Raw genomic sequence first — 13,251 nt, 5'->3', positions numbered from 1 at the left:
GGGTTTACAAATACAAGCAAAAAAGACAGCCCCCGCACTAAAGAAACTTATATTCTAATTGAGGGAAACAGCACATAAGAGGGATTTGAAAAGCAGGAGTAGAGTAAGGAGAGATGTCTTTTTTTTTGTTTTAATTCTTTTTTTTTTTTTTTAGGTTATCTATGTACATTCACATTTTTTACATATTTCCATAAGAGTCATATTGTAAAAAAAAAAAATTAGAACAAAAGTGAAAAACCACTGGTAGAAATAACACTCTGAACCCTAAAAAGGGTGCAGCAAATGAACAGACTCAGGATAAGTGAAACAGTTAAAACTTTTAATATGCTCCTGCAGGAACTGATATGAAAATACCATATGAGTTTAGCCCCTCCAAATCCCACCTCTTCCTCCTGAGTTTTCACTGGAGAAGAATCTTCAGAAGTCTCACAAGTCATTCTACTACAACTACATACACTCCTTAATATGTCCCCCTTCCCTGATCATACAGCTCATTTCCAAAGCTAGTGATTAATACCACTCTCAAGATGAGTCACTGAATATGTATGAAATTCATTAAGAGTGAATGCCTATAAAAAGCTTGTGTCCTGTCATTGACCCCAGTCAGTTTTAGCCAGTTTTAAGCTGTGTGATCCCTTATCAGAAACTTATCCCTTCTCCTCATCCTGAGTTCTTTATAAACACTACCTCTGACCAAAATAGTATAGACCACAAATTTGATTATTCCTCCAGTTCCTTATTTTTATAACCAAGTTACAACATCTATGGAAACAGAATATTGTTCTCTCATTAGTTCTCACACAAGAAAGGAAAAAAAAGGGAAGAAAAAAAGGTGAAAATAGTGTATGTTCATCCACATTCAGTCTACAGGTCTCTAGATGTGGATAGCATTTTCTATCCAAAGTTTAATGGGACTGCTTTGTATCACTGAATTGCTGAGAAAAACCAAGCCTATCATAGTTGATCATCACATAATCTTGTTGCTGTATATAATGTTTTCCTGGTTCTGCTTGCTTCATTCAAAATTAGTTTATTAGTAAATCTTTCCAGACTTTTCTAAAATCAGCCTGTTGATCATTTTTTATAGAAATATAATATTTCATTACTTTCCTATACCAGCCATTCCCCAATTGATGGACATGAGGATGATATTCTTTAATTCATTTCTCTTTTGTTTCATTTTGAACAATGCTTGATATTGATTATGGTTTATAACATTTGGGATTTTTGTTTAGACATGAAACTTCCTGAATCTTGTTCAGACCCTATTTCCTTGGCAGCTTTACTAAACCCAGCAAGTTTGACATTTAATCATTAATAAGTAAAACAAATTGCTTTTATTCAGAAATCTAAATAATTAGCACAACCTTTCCAATCTATGTAATCCACAAAAAAAAAGATAAATGAAACTTAGGTGAAGACAATGCTCTTAAATCAAATTATAACTTTTAAATAATTTGCTTTCCTAAACATAAGGATTATGTCAAGATGGAAAATATCTTACCTTATGTAATGAATATCCTGATTCAAATATGATAGGAGGAAGCAAGAGAAGAAAGAACATATTTGGCCGAAACATTTCTTCTTCCTATAAATAAAAAAATCTATATGTTAGAAGCAGACAGTGGACAGGATTCTGGAAAGATGGAGGAATACATCAAAAAAATTTTAGCTCCCCAAATTTCATCCACGAAAAAAAGAAATTATGACTCAGAGCATCAGAAATAAATGGATAAAACACTTTCCCTCCTAAGACAATTTCAAAAGACCCCAGAAAAGGCCCAACTTCCAAGGGCAATGGTTTTGCCTGAGTGAAGTGTAAACATCTAAAGGAAGACTGCACAATCACAAACAAGTCCTGAGGACAGCTGGATAGAGAAACAAACCTCAACCTTCAGAAACTTTCATCTCTTATAGACAGTTGGGAGGATGGGGGTGTCTGACAGCCAAGAAAAAGACTGAAGGAGCTTTCACTATGAAGGGACACCTAGCACAGCTGTGCTGACCTGATGCATTCTGAACTGATGCTATAGGGGAAAGGAGTTACTAGACATCTGGTAAGTTCAGTAGTGAGGGACAGGGACCCTGCTGGCTTTGGGCATTTGTAGGAGATCAGAGTTCCTGGTTTCAATTCCAAGACAACTATAGAGGACAGCTTGGTTGACAGCCACTGGAGGGACCCCAAGGAGCAAGATCATTTGTATGGCTGTGGGAGTCCTAGCTGTGGCTTAGCAGTGGAGGAGAGCCCAAGGTGGGCCCTAAGAGAGAGACCTCAGAAAATTCATTCTCCATACCTGGGGACTACAACTTGGTAACACTAATAGCTGCTGAAACAAAATAAATAATGAGTAAGCAAAGGAGAAAGAACACAAACCATAGATATTACTATGGGAATGGAGAAGATCTGGCTTCATATTCAAAGAAAAATACTGGAACTTCAAAAGCCACTCCTTTTTCAATGAGAAAGGTCAAATGTTCCCAAACACGAGAAAAGTTCTTAGAACTTAAAACATCAAATAAGAGAAATCAAGAAAAAATTAGGGGAAAAAATAAGAGCAATTCAAGAAAATTATGAAAAGAAAGTCACCCAACTAGAAAACAGATAATCAAAAACTTAAGAAAAAAAATAATTCCTTGAAAACTACAATTGAACAAGGGAATGCTAATGATATTCTGACACACCAAGAAATCATAAAGCAAAAATAAAGAATGAAAAAATTAAAGACAAAGTGAGACACCTCATCAGAAAATCTAGAGAACAGATTGAGGAGAAATAATAAGAATTTTTGTATTACCTGAAAATTACCTGACACCTGATACAATATTACAAGAAATTATCAAGGAAAATTGTCCTGAAGTAGAAATAGAAAAACCCACTGATTACTTGAAAGAGATCCCAAAAGGAAAACTTACAGGAATATAATAACTAAGTTTCAAAGCCCCCAGGTTAAGGAGAAAATATTGGAAACAACAAGAAAAAAAAAAGATTTTTAATATCATAGAGCTAAAATAAGTATTATATAAGACCTAGCAGCTACTATTCAAAAGGACTATAGATCTTGGAATATTATGTACCATTGAGTAAAAGAGATTGAGAAATAGGTTGGAGAACAAAGGAAAGATCATGACAACTTAGAAGAGAATATCAAGAAGAGGGTGATTAACAGTTTTATAGAGGGTGATTAACAGTTTTATAGACTACAGAGTGGAAGATGATGAAGGTAAACAAGGATAATTTATCCAGCAAAGTTTAAGTATAATCCTGAAAGGAAAAAAAAAAAAGACATTTAACAAAGTCAAAGACTTTCAGGTTTCTGAGACAAAACTCCCAGAATTTAAGAGAAAATTCAACATAAAATATCCAGGAAACATATAAGGTAAACGATAAAGATTAATTATAAAAGAATCAGTAAGATTGAATTGTTTACTTTGTCTATATGAAAACATCAGCAGTACTCATGATTATCACCATTAATTGAGTTGTTTGAAAGAAAGGTGTACAATAAGGAATAAGAAGTAGCAGATAGAAGTAAAGCAGAGAAGTGAGGAGGATTAGGGTAAAATATGGTGAGAAGGATAGTGAGGAAAAATAGAAAAGAGGAAAATACACAAGTAATTTTAGCTTAGAATATGAATGGGATAAATTTACTCACAAAATAGAAATGAAAAATCTGCTATCTATTGATGCTTTCAGGAAATCTGTCATATCATTCTAATGCCTTCCATCACTAACTCCTCTTTTTCCCATCTCATATAACAGAGGGTGGCCCTTCTTACTTGCCAAGACAAACCCATCTACATATACAAGTGATCCTATTCTATCCCATCTTTTGTAACATTTTCACTTACCTTCAATTTTTGTCTACTAGCTGCTTCCCTACTGCTACAAACATACTCATGACTTTCCCATCTTCAAAAAAAAAAAAGGCATAATTTGATCCATTTATCCTAATCCTCAAAATTTTGACCTGTATCTCAACTTTGAGACTAAACACTTTGAAAACACTGTTTACAATTGGTGCCTATATATTAACTCTATTGACCATATTATTCAATTGAAACACTCTTCTCCAAAATTAACAATGATCTTTTAATTGCCAAATCTAATGGCTTTTCTCAATCATCATCATCTTCCATACTCTGTAGTCTCTGAAAAAGTTCATCAATCACCCTCTTCTCCTTGATAACCTCTTCTAGGTTGCTATGGCACTACTCTCTCCTAGTTCTCCAATCTGTCTGCCTACTTCACAGTCTTCTTTACTGGTTCCTTAACCAGTTTAAGGCTTATAACCATGGATGACCACCCGTCTCATGCCGCACCCCCAACCTCCCCACACGTCCAAAGCTGACCTCATTTTTCCTCCCAAATGTCCACTCTTCCTAATTTTTTTATACTGTCAAGGACATTATTCCCCGAAGTCACTCAAGCCTGAAACCTTGACTCCTCACTGTCATTCATAATGTCCCAAGTTTAATTTACAAAAGATAAGCTAGGATAAGAAAGGAAAGAGTCAATTAAGAAAAGAAAATCTTTGCATTGGGTGTAATATCCAAAACTGTGCTAAAATAAGTTTCCCGAAGAGCTTCCCATACCCTGAAAGTTTCCTCCTCAGAATGCAACTGCACACATACTTCTTTCAGCCCCAGATTACCTAGTGAAGCTTCCTCCCCTTTTTACTCTGCCATGAAACCTGATTGGCTCCTGCTTCTCTGACACTGCTTCCTGTTTCAGGGCCAATAAAAAATCCAAGCCAGACTGTGCTTCCTAGATTAAGTGAGTGCCTGAGACTGTAAGAGTCATTGTACCCTAATGGTTGCCTGACTAGACGCATTTCCACATTTCCACACAGAGAGGAGAGCTGTATCCAGGGAAACCAAGATCCACTGTATTCTTGTTGCATATTTTTGCTCTATTAAGACAAAGTAACCTTTCTCATTCTTAAGTGCTGAGTGCATTGTGAATACATAATTTTCTCCAAGTATTGAACCTGAACCTACAACAAAGATATATAGATAACAAATATAAAAACATAAGACCAGGAGCCATTCCATATTGGGATAAGCTTGTCAAAGAATATGAACAATTCTCAAAAAAATTACAAACTATTAACAACCATATGAAAGACTACTGCAAATAGTAAGAAGAAGAATGTAAATGAAAATTAAGATCCTACTTCATATGTCCAACAAATTAGAAAATGTGACAAAGTCTGAAAACATTCAGTGCAAAAAAGAAAAACATTCATCTGTGGAAAGAGAAGCACACTGAAACTGAAGTAGCCCAACAATTCTGGAAAGCTATTTGAAAACGTACTAAGGGGCAACTAGGTGGTGCAGTGGATAGAGAACCAGCCCTGAAGTCAGGAGGACCTGAGTTCAAATTTGACTCAGACACTTAACACTTCCTAGCTGTGTGACCCCTGACCCAACTGCCTCAGGAAAAAAAAAAAAAAAAGACTAATGCTTCTTCACTCTTTGAAGTCAGTCACTGAGCAGGCATTAATAGGAATAAGAGAGAAGAAAGTAAAAGACAGAAAGGCCCTATATTCACCAAGATATGCATAACACTTTTTGTAGTTAGCAAACAACTGAAAACAAAGTAATTTAGGATTAAACAAATTGTTTTACATGGACGTATTAGAATATTACTGGGTCATAAATAATGAAGGTGAAAACTGAAGGAAACATGAGAACTTGTATCAACTGAAGAATAAAATAAGGAGAACCAGAAAAACCACATACACAACTATAACAATATAAATGAAAATGAGGATTTTCAAATCCTCAAGTCCTCAAAAACTACAATCCTCAAAAATCCTCAAAAAACTACAATAGTAAGAACAAAAATGAATGCTAAAACCAAGCTTGGCTTCAAAGTGGGAAAATGTACTTGCATGCCTGAGTGACAGAGGGCTTTAGGTGATGAATACTGTCATACAGTCAATGTGGAAATTAGTTTTGAATTTGTTTTCTTTCTTTTAAAATTTCTGTTAAAAGAGATGATATATTGGGAAGAAGGAATGATAAAAAAACAAAAGATGCTCAGTAAAAATTAAAAATAAAATAAAAATAGAAATAGTCAATAAGGGGGTAGTAAAACGCTAGAGCTAGAGTTGGGATCAGAAGACATGGCTTTTGCCACTAACTGGACCTATGTGACTTTGAGGAAATCACTCACAGATCTGGGCTATGTTTTTGTCTGTAATGAAGAGGATGGGCTAGATAAATTTCGATGATTCTGACAAAGTATGACATATATTTGTCCAATAAAGTGGATCTTTCTTTTAACAAATTAATAAATCAATAAACATTTAGTAAATGCCTACTGTGTGCCAGAAATGGTACAAAGTAATATGGATGGACATAGAATTCTAATGAGAAAAGACAACATGTAAAAGGATGCTAGGAGAAAACATATTTGTGTGAAGTCATGGTAGCAAAGTCTAGAGAATGAAAGATAGCTAATCTGGGCCCTTCCTCACATGGAGGTCCTGGGAGAAATTCATGAAGTATCAATAAGTCAATCACTTTGTACTCAATGCTCTTCCTCAGCCTTTATCAATCACACTAATTTTTTTTTTTTTCCAGCATGAAGCTGTTGCTGAAACAGTACTTCTTACCACCAGTCCTTTCTGTTCTGAAGGCCCAGCACTCTTCAGACTCATCTCATTATGTAACATACATATCTTTACATATCTATATCTATAAATATGTATATATGTATGTGGGTATATACAAATATACATATGTATATATCTTTATGTTAGTCATTATTACTATTATAACATAAATACAAGGTAATTTCAAAGAAGAATTAGCCTTGGAAGATCAGGGAAAAAATGATTTGGGAAGTAGCACTTGAGAGAAGTTTTGAGGGAAGTTAGGGGATTCTAAGAGTCAGAGTTAAGGAAGTAGATATAGGAGAAAAGAAAAGAAGAGAAGAGAAGAGAAGAAAAGAGAAGAGAAGAGAAGAGAAGAGAAAGAAAATGAAATGTATGTGAAGGGGAGTACTATAGAATCAGTTGATAAAGGCAGATTGATAACAAGTTGTGAAGAACTTTAAATGCCAGACAGTTTCTATTTGGTCCTTGAAGCAATAAAGAACCACTAGAGTTTACTGAGAAGGTGAGTGAAATGCTAAAAGTTGGGCTTTAAAAACCTTGGCAGCTTTATGGAAGATGGATTGTTTCTGATACTATCTGTATGATATTGGGACACACTATTATATGAGCTTATTACTTGTTATCTGAGGTCTGCTAGGTAGCCTCAGTAGGGACTGTTAGAATGAAGTCTGGAAAAGCTGGAAAATTGCCTCAAAAACTGACCAAGTCATTTTGCCCTGTTTGCTCAATATTCTTTATCAAGAGCTGGAGAAGGAAGTGGCAGACCTAGATCTTTGCCACAAAAATCCAAATGGAGTCACAAAGAATTGGACACAACTATTTGCTGTTACATTCAAGTCTTTTAAAAATTTAAATTGTTCTGTAAGTTTCCTGTGCTTCCATTTAAGCCTCTTTAGGGACATTTATCCCTTTTCCTCATCAGAATTATTTCTCTTTGAATCTTCAAAATTTCATTCTTAAAAAGTTTCATATCCCTCCTGAAATGCCATATCCTATAGAATTAATGTTTAATCCACTGTATTCTACCTTTTCTTTCTCTGAACTTTCTGACATCTACTTTTCCAAAATTCATAGGCTGTATGTCAGTTAGGCCTGGCCTTCCTTCTCTATTGTAAGTTCTAAAATGGAGTGGTTACTTCCCCACAAGGTTCCCGTTATTTCCATCTCAGGAACCAGTTCCTTCCTGTTAGTGAGAATTAGGTCTAGCATAGCAGCTCCATCCATTGATTTCTTTCTTTTTTTGAAGCATAAAATTATCATGAAAGTGGGGCAAGAAAACAAATGTCAACCAATTTCTATAGAAATTGAAGTCTTCTCATCATTCCCATATCATGCCTGTGTGCTATGTATATGATTTATATGTTCATATTTCTCATCTTCTGTCCAAATAGACTGTGAGGGACAGCTAGATAGAGTAGTGGATAGAGTACCAGTCCTGGAGTCAGGAGGAATTAAGTTCAAATCCAACCTCAGACATTTAATACTTGGTAGCTGTGTGACCCTGGGAAATTCACTTAACCCCAATTGCCTTGTCAAAAAAACAGACCATAGATTGTAGTATACTGCAGTGACAGCCTTTCCAATTTCTAATTTTGTTTTTCTTCCTTATGCATTCCAACCTCACTTCCTAAATTTCCTTTTATGAGCATATTCTCTTAATAGACAATGGACTCTAAAGTTTTAGTGATACCTATGTTAAATTTGTCTTCTTGCAATGAAGTCTCTAATTCATCTTGATTATTGCTTGTATTTTGTGATTTTTACTTAGATATCTGACATCACAGACCCCTTTCTTGGAGATCTGAATGTTGATAACATGGTCTTGTAATAGAAGACTTATAGAATAGTAGGTCACTGCTCTCTCTAAAAATGTTAAGTTCCTTCACAGTAAAGACTGCTTCAGTCTTTGTATCTATATCCCCAGAGCCATCTCTATGGGCTCTAACTTAGTGAATAGATATCCTCTCTTTTCATTTTGAAGTCCTTTGGATTAAATTGCAAGCCCATGGACAAACATTCTTGTTAGTTCTTCTTATATGCACTACAAATCTGGCCATTCCTATAATGTAGCTCTCTAAGTTCTCTTAAATTTTCAGATTCAGAGCACTAGTTTTCATGGGTAGAATTAAGTTCCTAATCAGGAGCTCTCCATGTGGATGAAATCAGAGGTCTGATTGAAACAACAACAAAAACAACTAGATCGTTTTCAAATACTTCTATTACAAGATTACACACACACACATATACTTTCTCCTAGATTTTGAGTTCCTTAAAAGCATAAAGCATATCTTATTTCTCTTCCCTAATTCCTAGCAATATAATAAATATCCTAGCACTTATAAGTATTCAGTGAATGAACAAGAATATAAGAATGTATGAAAAAGAATTTTAGCTGCTAAGTCCCCTCCAGCTCTAAACTTAGAACAATATAAGATAGGTGAATATTCATAATATATTTATTTCTCAACGTTTTGAATATGTCCATATTAAAATAGTTTTTAAACCTAGAGTTATTCATCTAGTATTCTTACACTTGAGGCAGCACTGGAACTACAATTTAAAATGCTTAGATCTGAAGACATCAATATAAAAATGAAGCTTAATATCATGTCTCCAAAATCAACAGTACTATAAATATCTTGATTAACAGAATGTAGAAGAAATATTAATCACCAGAATACAATTTTCACCAGTATTACCTTTAAAAACAAAATAACTAAGGGCAACAAATATCCAAAACTATGTAAAAAATAATTATAAACATTACCTTCCAATTTGCCAATTTCTGAGATTCTATGATTTTTATAACTGCTCCCATGAGAATACCTATAAGAAAAGAAGATAGCCAACTTTAATTTGAAGAAATTCATGAAAATGTAGTCACTGTTAATTTAAAAAAAAAACTTCTTTCAGGAAGCTTATATTCTAATGGGGGAAATAAGTTCATACAGAAACAGAGAGTAAATACAAAGGAGTTAATTAAATTCAAGGTAGTTTTATTTTTAAAAAAATAAAATATCAAAATTTATCTTTTGAAAAAAGGTTTAAGATCTTAATTATTAAATTTTCAATATTAAGCAAGGTTTGTTTAATAGTACTCTTTATTTTCTGCAACAGGATGACTTACAGTAGAAATAGGATGGGGAATTAGAAAACCTAGGTTAATGAATAAATAGCTAAATAGGCTCTACTGATTACCATAAATAATCACAAAAATGAAGAATGTAAGAAATATAGGAAAGTTCTAAATGAAATAAGGCAAAGGTGAGAAGAGCTAAGAGTATTATGTATATAATATATATGCACATATATATTTACACATATACATACTAAAAATTCTGAACATAATCATAAGGAAAGGGAGAAATTATGGTGTTAATGATAAATTCACTGATATCTATATGTATAGGGGTTTTTATGGTAAAGGTGACTAAATACAAAATGTAAAGTTAAATTATAAATTTTGCAAAGGTTTTTTCTAATACTTGTAATACCTGATATTATCTTATACTAACAGAATTCTGACTGCTAGCAGTTGTACCACTTCCATGGAAATTAGAACACTAATCTTCAGTAGAATTTTCCTAATATGTGAGGGATTTGAAAGCTGATTGGTATTCTGGAGTTTAGAGAACAGAGTGATAAACCTTCCCTTCTCAGCCCTGAGACTATCTCAATATTTGTGCTAGAAATGTAGACTTGATTCATGCTAAGGAATTCTAAAAGAGACACATATAGACATAATCTGCAAGGCATTCACTGAAAAGAATAAGAACTTCCAGGAATTGAACAGCCATAGCAATCACTATCCCCAGTCTCACCCAGAACTTAACTAGCTAAATCAGAAGGAATTGGTGGTACAGATGCAACATGCAAAAGAGAAAGCAAGAAAAGTGAAAAGTGGGCTGAACTATAGTAGAGAAAGAGATATCTAGGAAAGCCATTAGCTCCTTTTAGGCATCTTGCAAAATAAGACTTGCGCTGAAATTTTTTGAAAGTTTTTTAAAGTGATAACTCAGTTCTTCTTAATGAGGGAATACTTTATCAAGAACTACTCTTTTTGCCTTCTTTCCTTCTCTATCTGTTCTGCTCATATCTCCTAAACATCTCCTGTATCCTGATTTTTGCTTCAAACATAAAAGAAACCAGAGGTTAGCTAAAGATAAAACATTCATTTAAATCAGTGAAGAGCAATAAATCTCTGCCTTAATATTGGGAATTTTACTAACCGGAGTCTCTGAACTATTATGATTATATTACTTTTTGTCTGATATAAATTCAATAAAATAGAATGAGATTGGAGGGAAGGAAGAAACCTCATGGACCTAATCAGCTCCCACATAGATTCTAGGCTAAAAGACAAGCTTAACTGTTCTTACAGGGTACAGCTAATAAATTTTAGGAGAAAGAGGAGAGGAAGTAGAAATTGAAGAGGAAAAAAAATATATCTTAAACGATCCATCAAATAAAGGCACAGGAAAGGTTTCAGCTCAGCCCCAATGCAGCAGGGAGAAGGAAACAGAACTACTTAGCCCAGTGAGAGGCCTATATTCATCAATGTTACACTAATTCTAAGGTTTCCCCTCAATCATTGGCTACTCTGAATACTAAGAGTTTCTTCAAGGTTTGATAAGTTATTTTTTAGTTGTGTCCAACTCTCATGACCCCATTTTGGGGTTTCCTTGACAGAGATAATGGAGTGGTTTGCCATTCCCTTCTCTAGCTCATTTTACAGATGAGGAACTAAAGCCAGATTTGATCCATAAAGTTAAGTCTTCCTGATTTCAGACCTAGCATCCTAACCACTTCTGAAACTAAATCTTGCTCCCCTCTCCAAATCAGATACAAGAAGTATTCCTTCCTTGAGTGGTGGTGACCAAATAAAGACAAGGAGCTAAATTTACCTTGTTCATGATTCCTGTAAATGTTCCTCCAAATGTTCTTGAGTGAGAAAGAATCATTGTAGGTTATAAATGGTCTCTGCCAACTTAAGACACTGTGGTACTAATTTAGACTAGGAATGCTTGGATTTAGAATAATGATAAATAAAAATTGTTTTTGGTTAATTTATGCCTAAAATGCAGAATACATTTTTCCAACACTTTTTACAACTTCTCGATGTCATATTTTCACCATTAAGTGTTTACTTGTAATAATGGGTTGTGGCTTAGAACTTTTAGTTGATGGCTTAAAGTTATATATAACAATTTCATCACTTCATATCTCTCAGATTGACTAAGATGACAGGAAAAGATAAATGTTGGAGGAGATATGGGAAAACTTTATTGATGGAATTGTGAATGGATCCAGCCATTCTGGAGAGCAATTTAGAACTATGCTCAAAAAGTTATCAAATTGTGCACACCCTTTGATCCAGCAGTGTCTCTACTAGGTCTGTATCCCAAAGAGATCATAAAAAAGGGAAAAGGACCCACATGTGTAAAAATGTTTATGGCAGCCCTTTTTGTAGTGGCAAGAAACTGGAAAATGAGTGGATGCCCATCAATTGTGGAAAGGCTGAATATATGAATGTAATAGAATATTACTGTTCTATAAGAAATGATGAGCAGACTGATTTCAGAAGACTTACATGAACTGATGCTTAGTGAAGTGAGCAGAGCCACAACAACATTGTTTAACAATAACATTATGTAATTATTAACTGTCTTGGACTTGACTCTTCAACAATGAGGTGATTTAATTCCAATAGACTTGAAAAATGCCACTCCCAGAAAGAGAACTATGGAGACTACATGTGGATCAAAGCACAGTATTTTCACTTATTTTTTTTTTTTAATTGGCTTGTCTGCTTTTTCTTTTCTTTCTCATGATCCACCCCCCCTCCCCCCCCCCCCGCCTTTTGGTCTAATTTTTCTTGTAAAACATGACAAATGTAGAAATGTTTGTAAGGATTGTCCATCTATAAACTATATCAGATTGCTCACCGTCTTGGGGAGGAGGGCGAGAAAAAAAACTTTGAAACACAAGATCTTACTGAAATAAATGTTGAAAACAATTTTTACAAGTATTTGGAAAGGTACAATAATACTGAGAAAATAAATTAAAAATAAAAATTATGTTAGTACACAAGTATTTAACTTAAGAAATGCAAATGCTCAAAATGTCTACCATTGTGGCTCTTTTCAAAAATGAGATGATTCAGGACAATTCCAATGATCTTGTGATGATGAGAGTCATCTACATCCAGAGAGAGGACTGGGGGAACTGAATTTGGATCACAACATAGCATTTTTACTCTTTTTGTTGTAATTTGCTTGAATTTTATTTCCTTTCTGATTTTTTTTCCTTTTTGATCTGATTTTTCTTGTGCAGCAAGGTAATTGTATAAATATGTATGCCTATATTGAATTTAACATATTTTTACCACATTTAACATATATTAGATAACTTGCCATTTAGGGGAGAGGGGGAGGAGGGAAGAGGGAAAATTGGAACACAAGGTTTTGCAAGGGTAAATGTTGAAAAATTATCCTTGCATACGTTTTGAAAACAAAAAACTTCAATTAAAAAAAAAGTTTAGACTTAAAAAAAATAATCAAAATGTCCACCACAAGCTTAAGCAATTTTTCAAGAAAATATTCCTGGAAACATATATAAACCCATATTT

General features: G+C 34.1%; 1 protein-coding gene across 1 annotated transcript in view; it reads right to left on the bottom strand.

Moving 5' to 3' along the window:
* Nucleotides 1-13,251, bottom strand: part of SLC9A8 (solute carrier family 9 member A8) — a 118,116-nt gene that overhangs the window by 82,668 nt on the left and 22,197 nt on the right. Inside the window, exons 4-5 of the mRNA XM_051976573.1 lie at nucleotides 9,391-9,449; nucleotides 1,505-1,588 (exon numbers count right to left, since the gene is read on the bottom strand). Coding sequence (XP_051832533.1) covers nucleotides 1,505-1,588; nucleotides 9,391-9,449 — 143 coding nt within the window. The remainder of the gene's footprint in view (nucleotides 1-1,504; nucleotides 1,589-9,390; nucleotides 9,450-13,251) is intronic.

This window comes from Antechinus flavipes, chromosome 2 (genome assembly GCF_016432865.1).
Source record: "Antechinus flavipes isolate AdamAnt ecotype Samford, QLD, Australia chromosome 2, AdamAnt_v2, whole genome shotgun sequence".
In the NCBI taxonomy this organism is placed as follows: Eukaryota; Metazoa; Chordata; class Mammalia; order Dasyuromorphia; family Dasyuridae; genus Antechinus; species Antechinus flavipes.
This window is presented reverse-complemented; position numbering and strand designations above follow the sequence as displayed.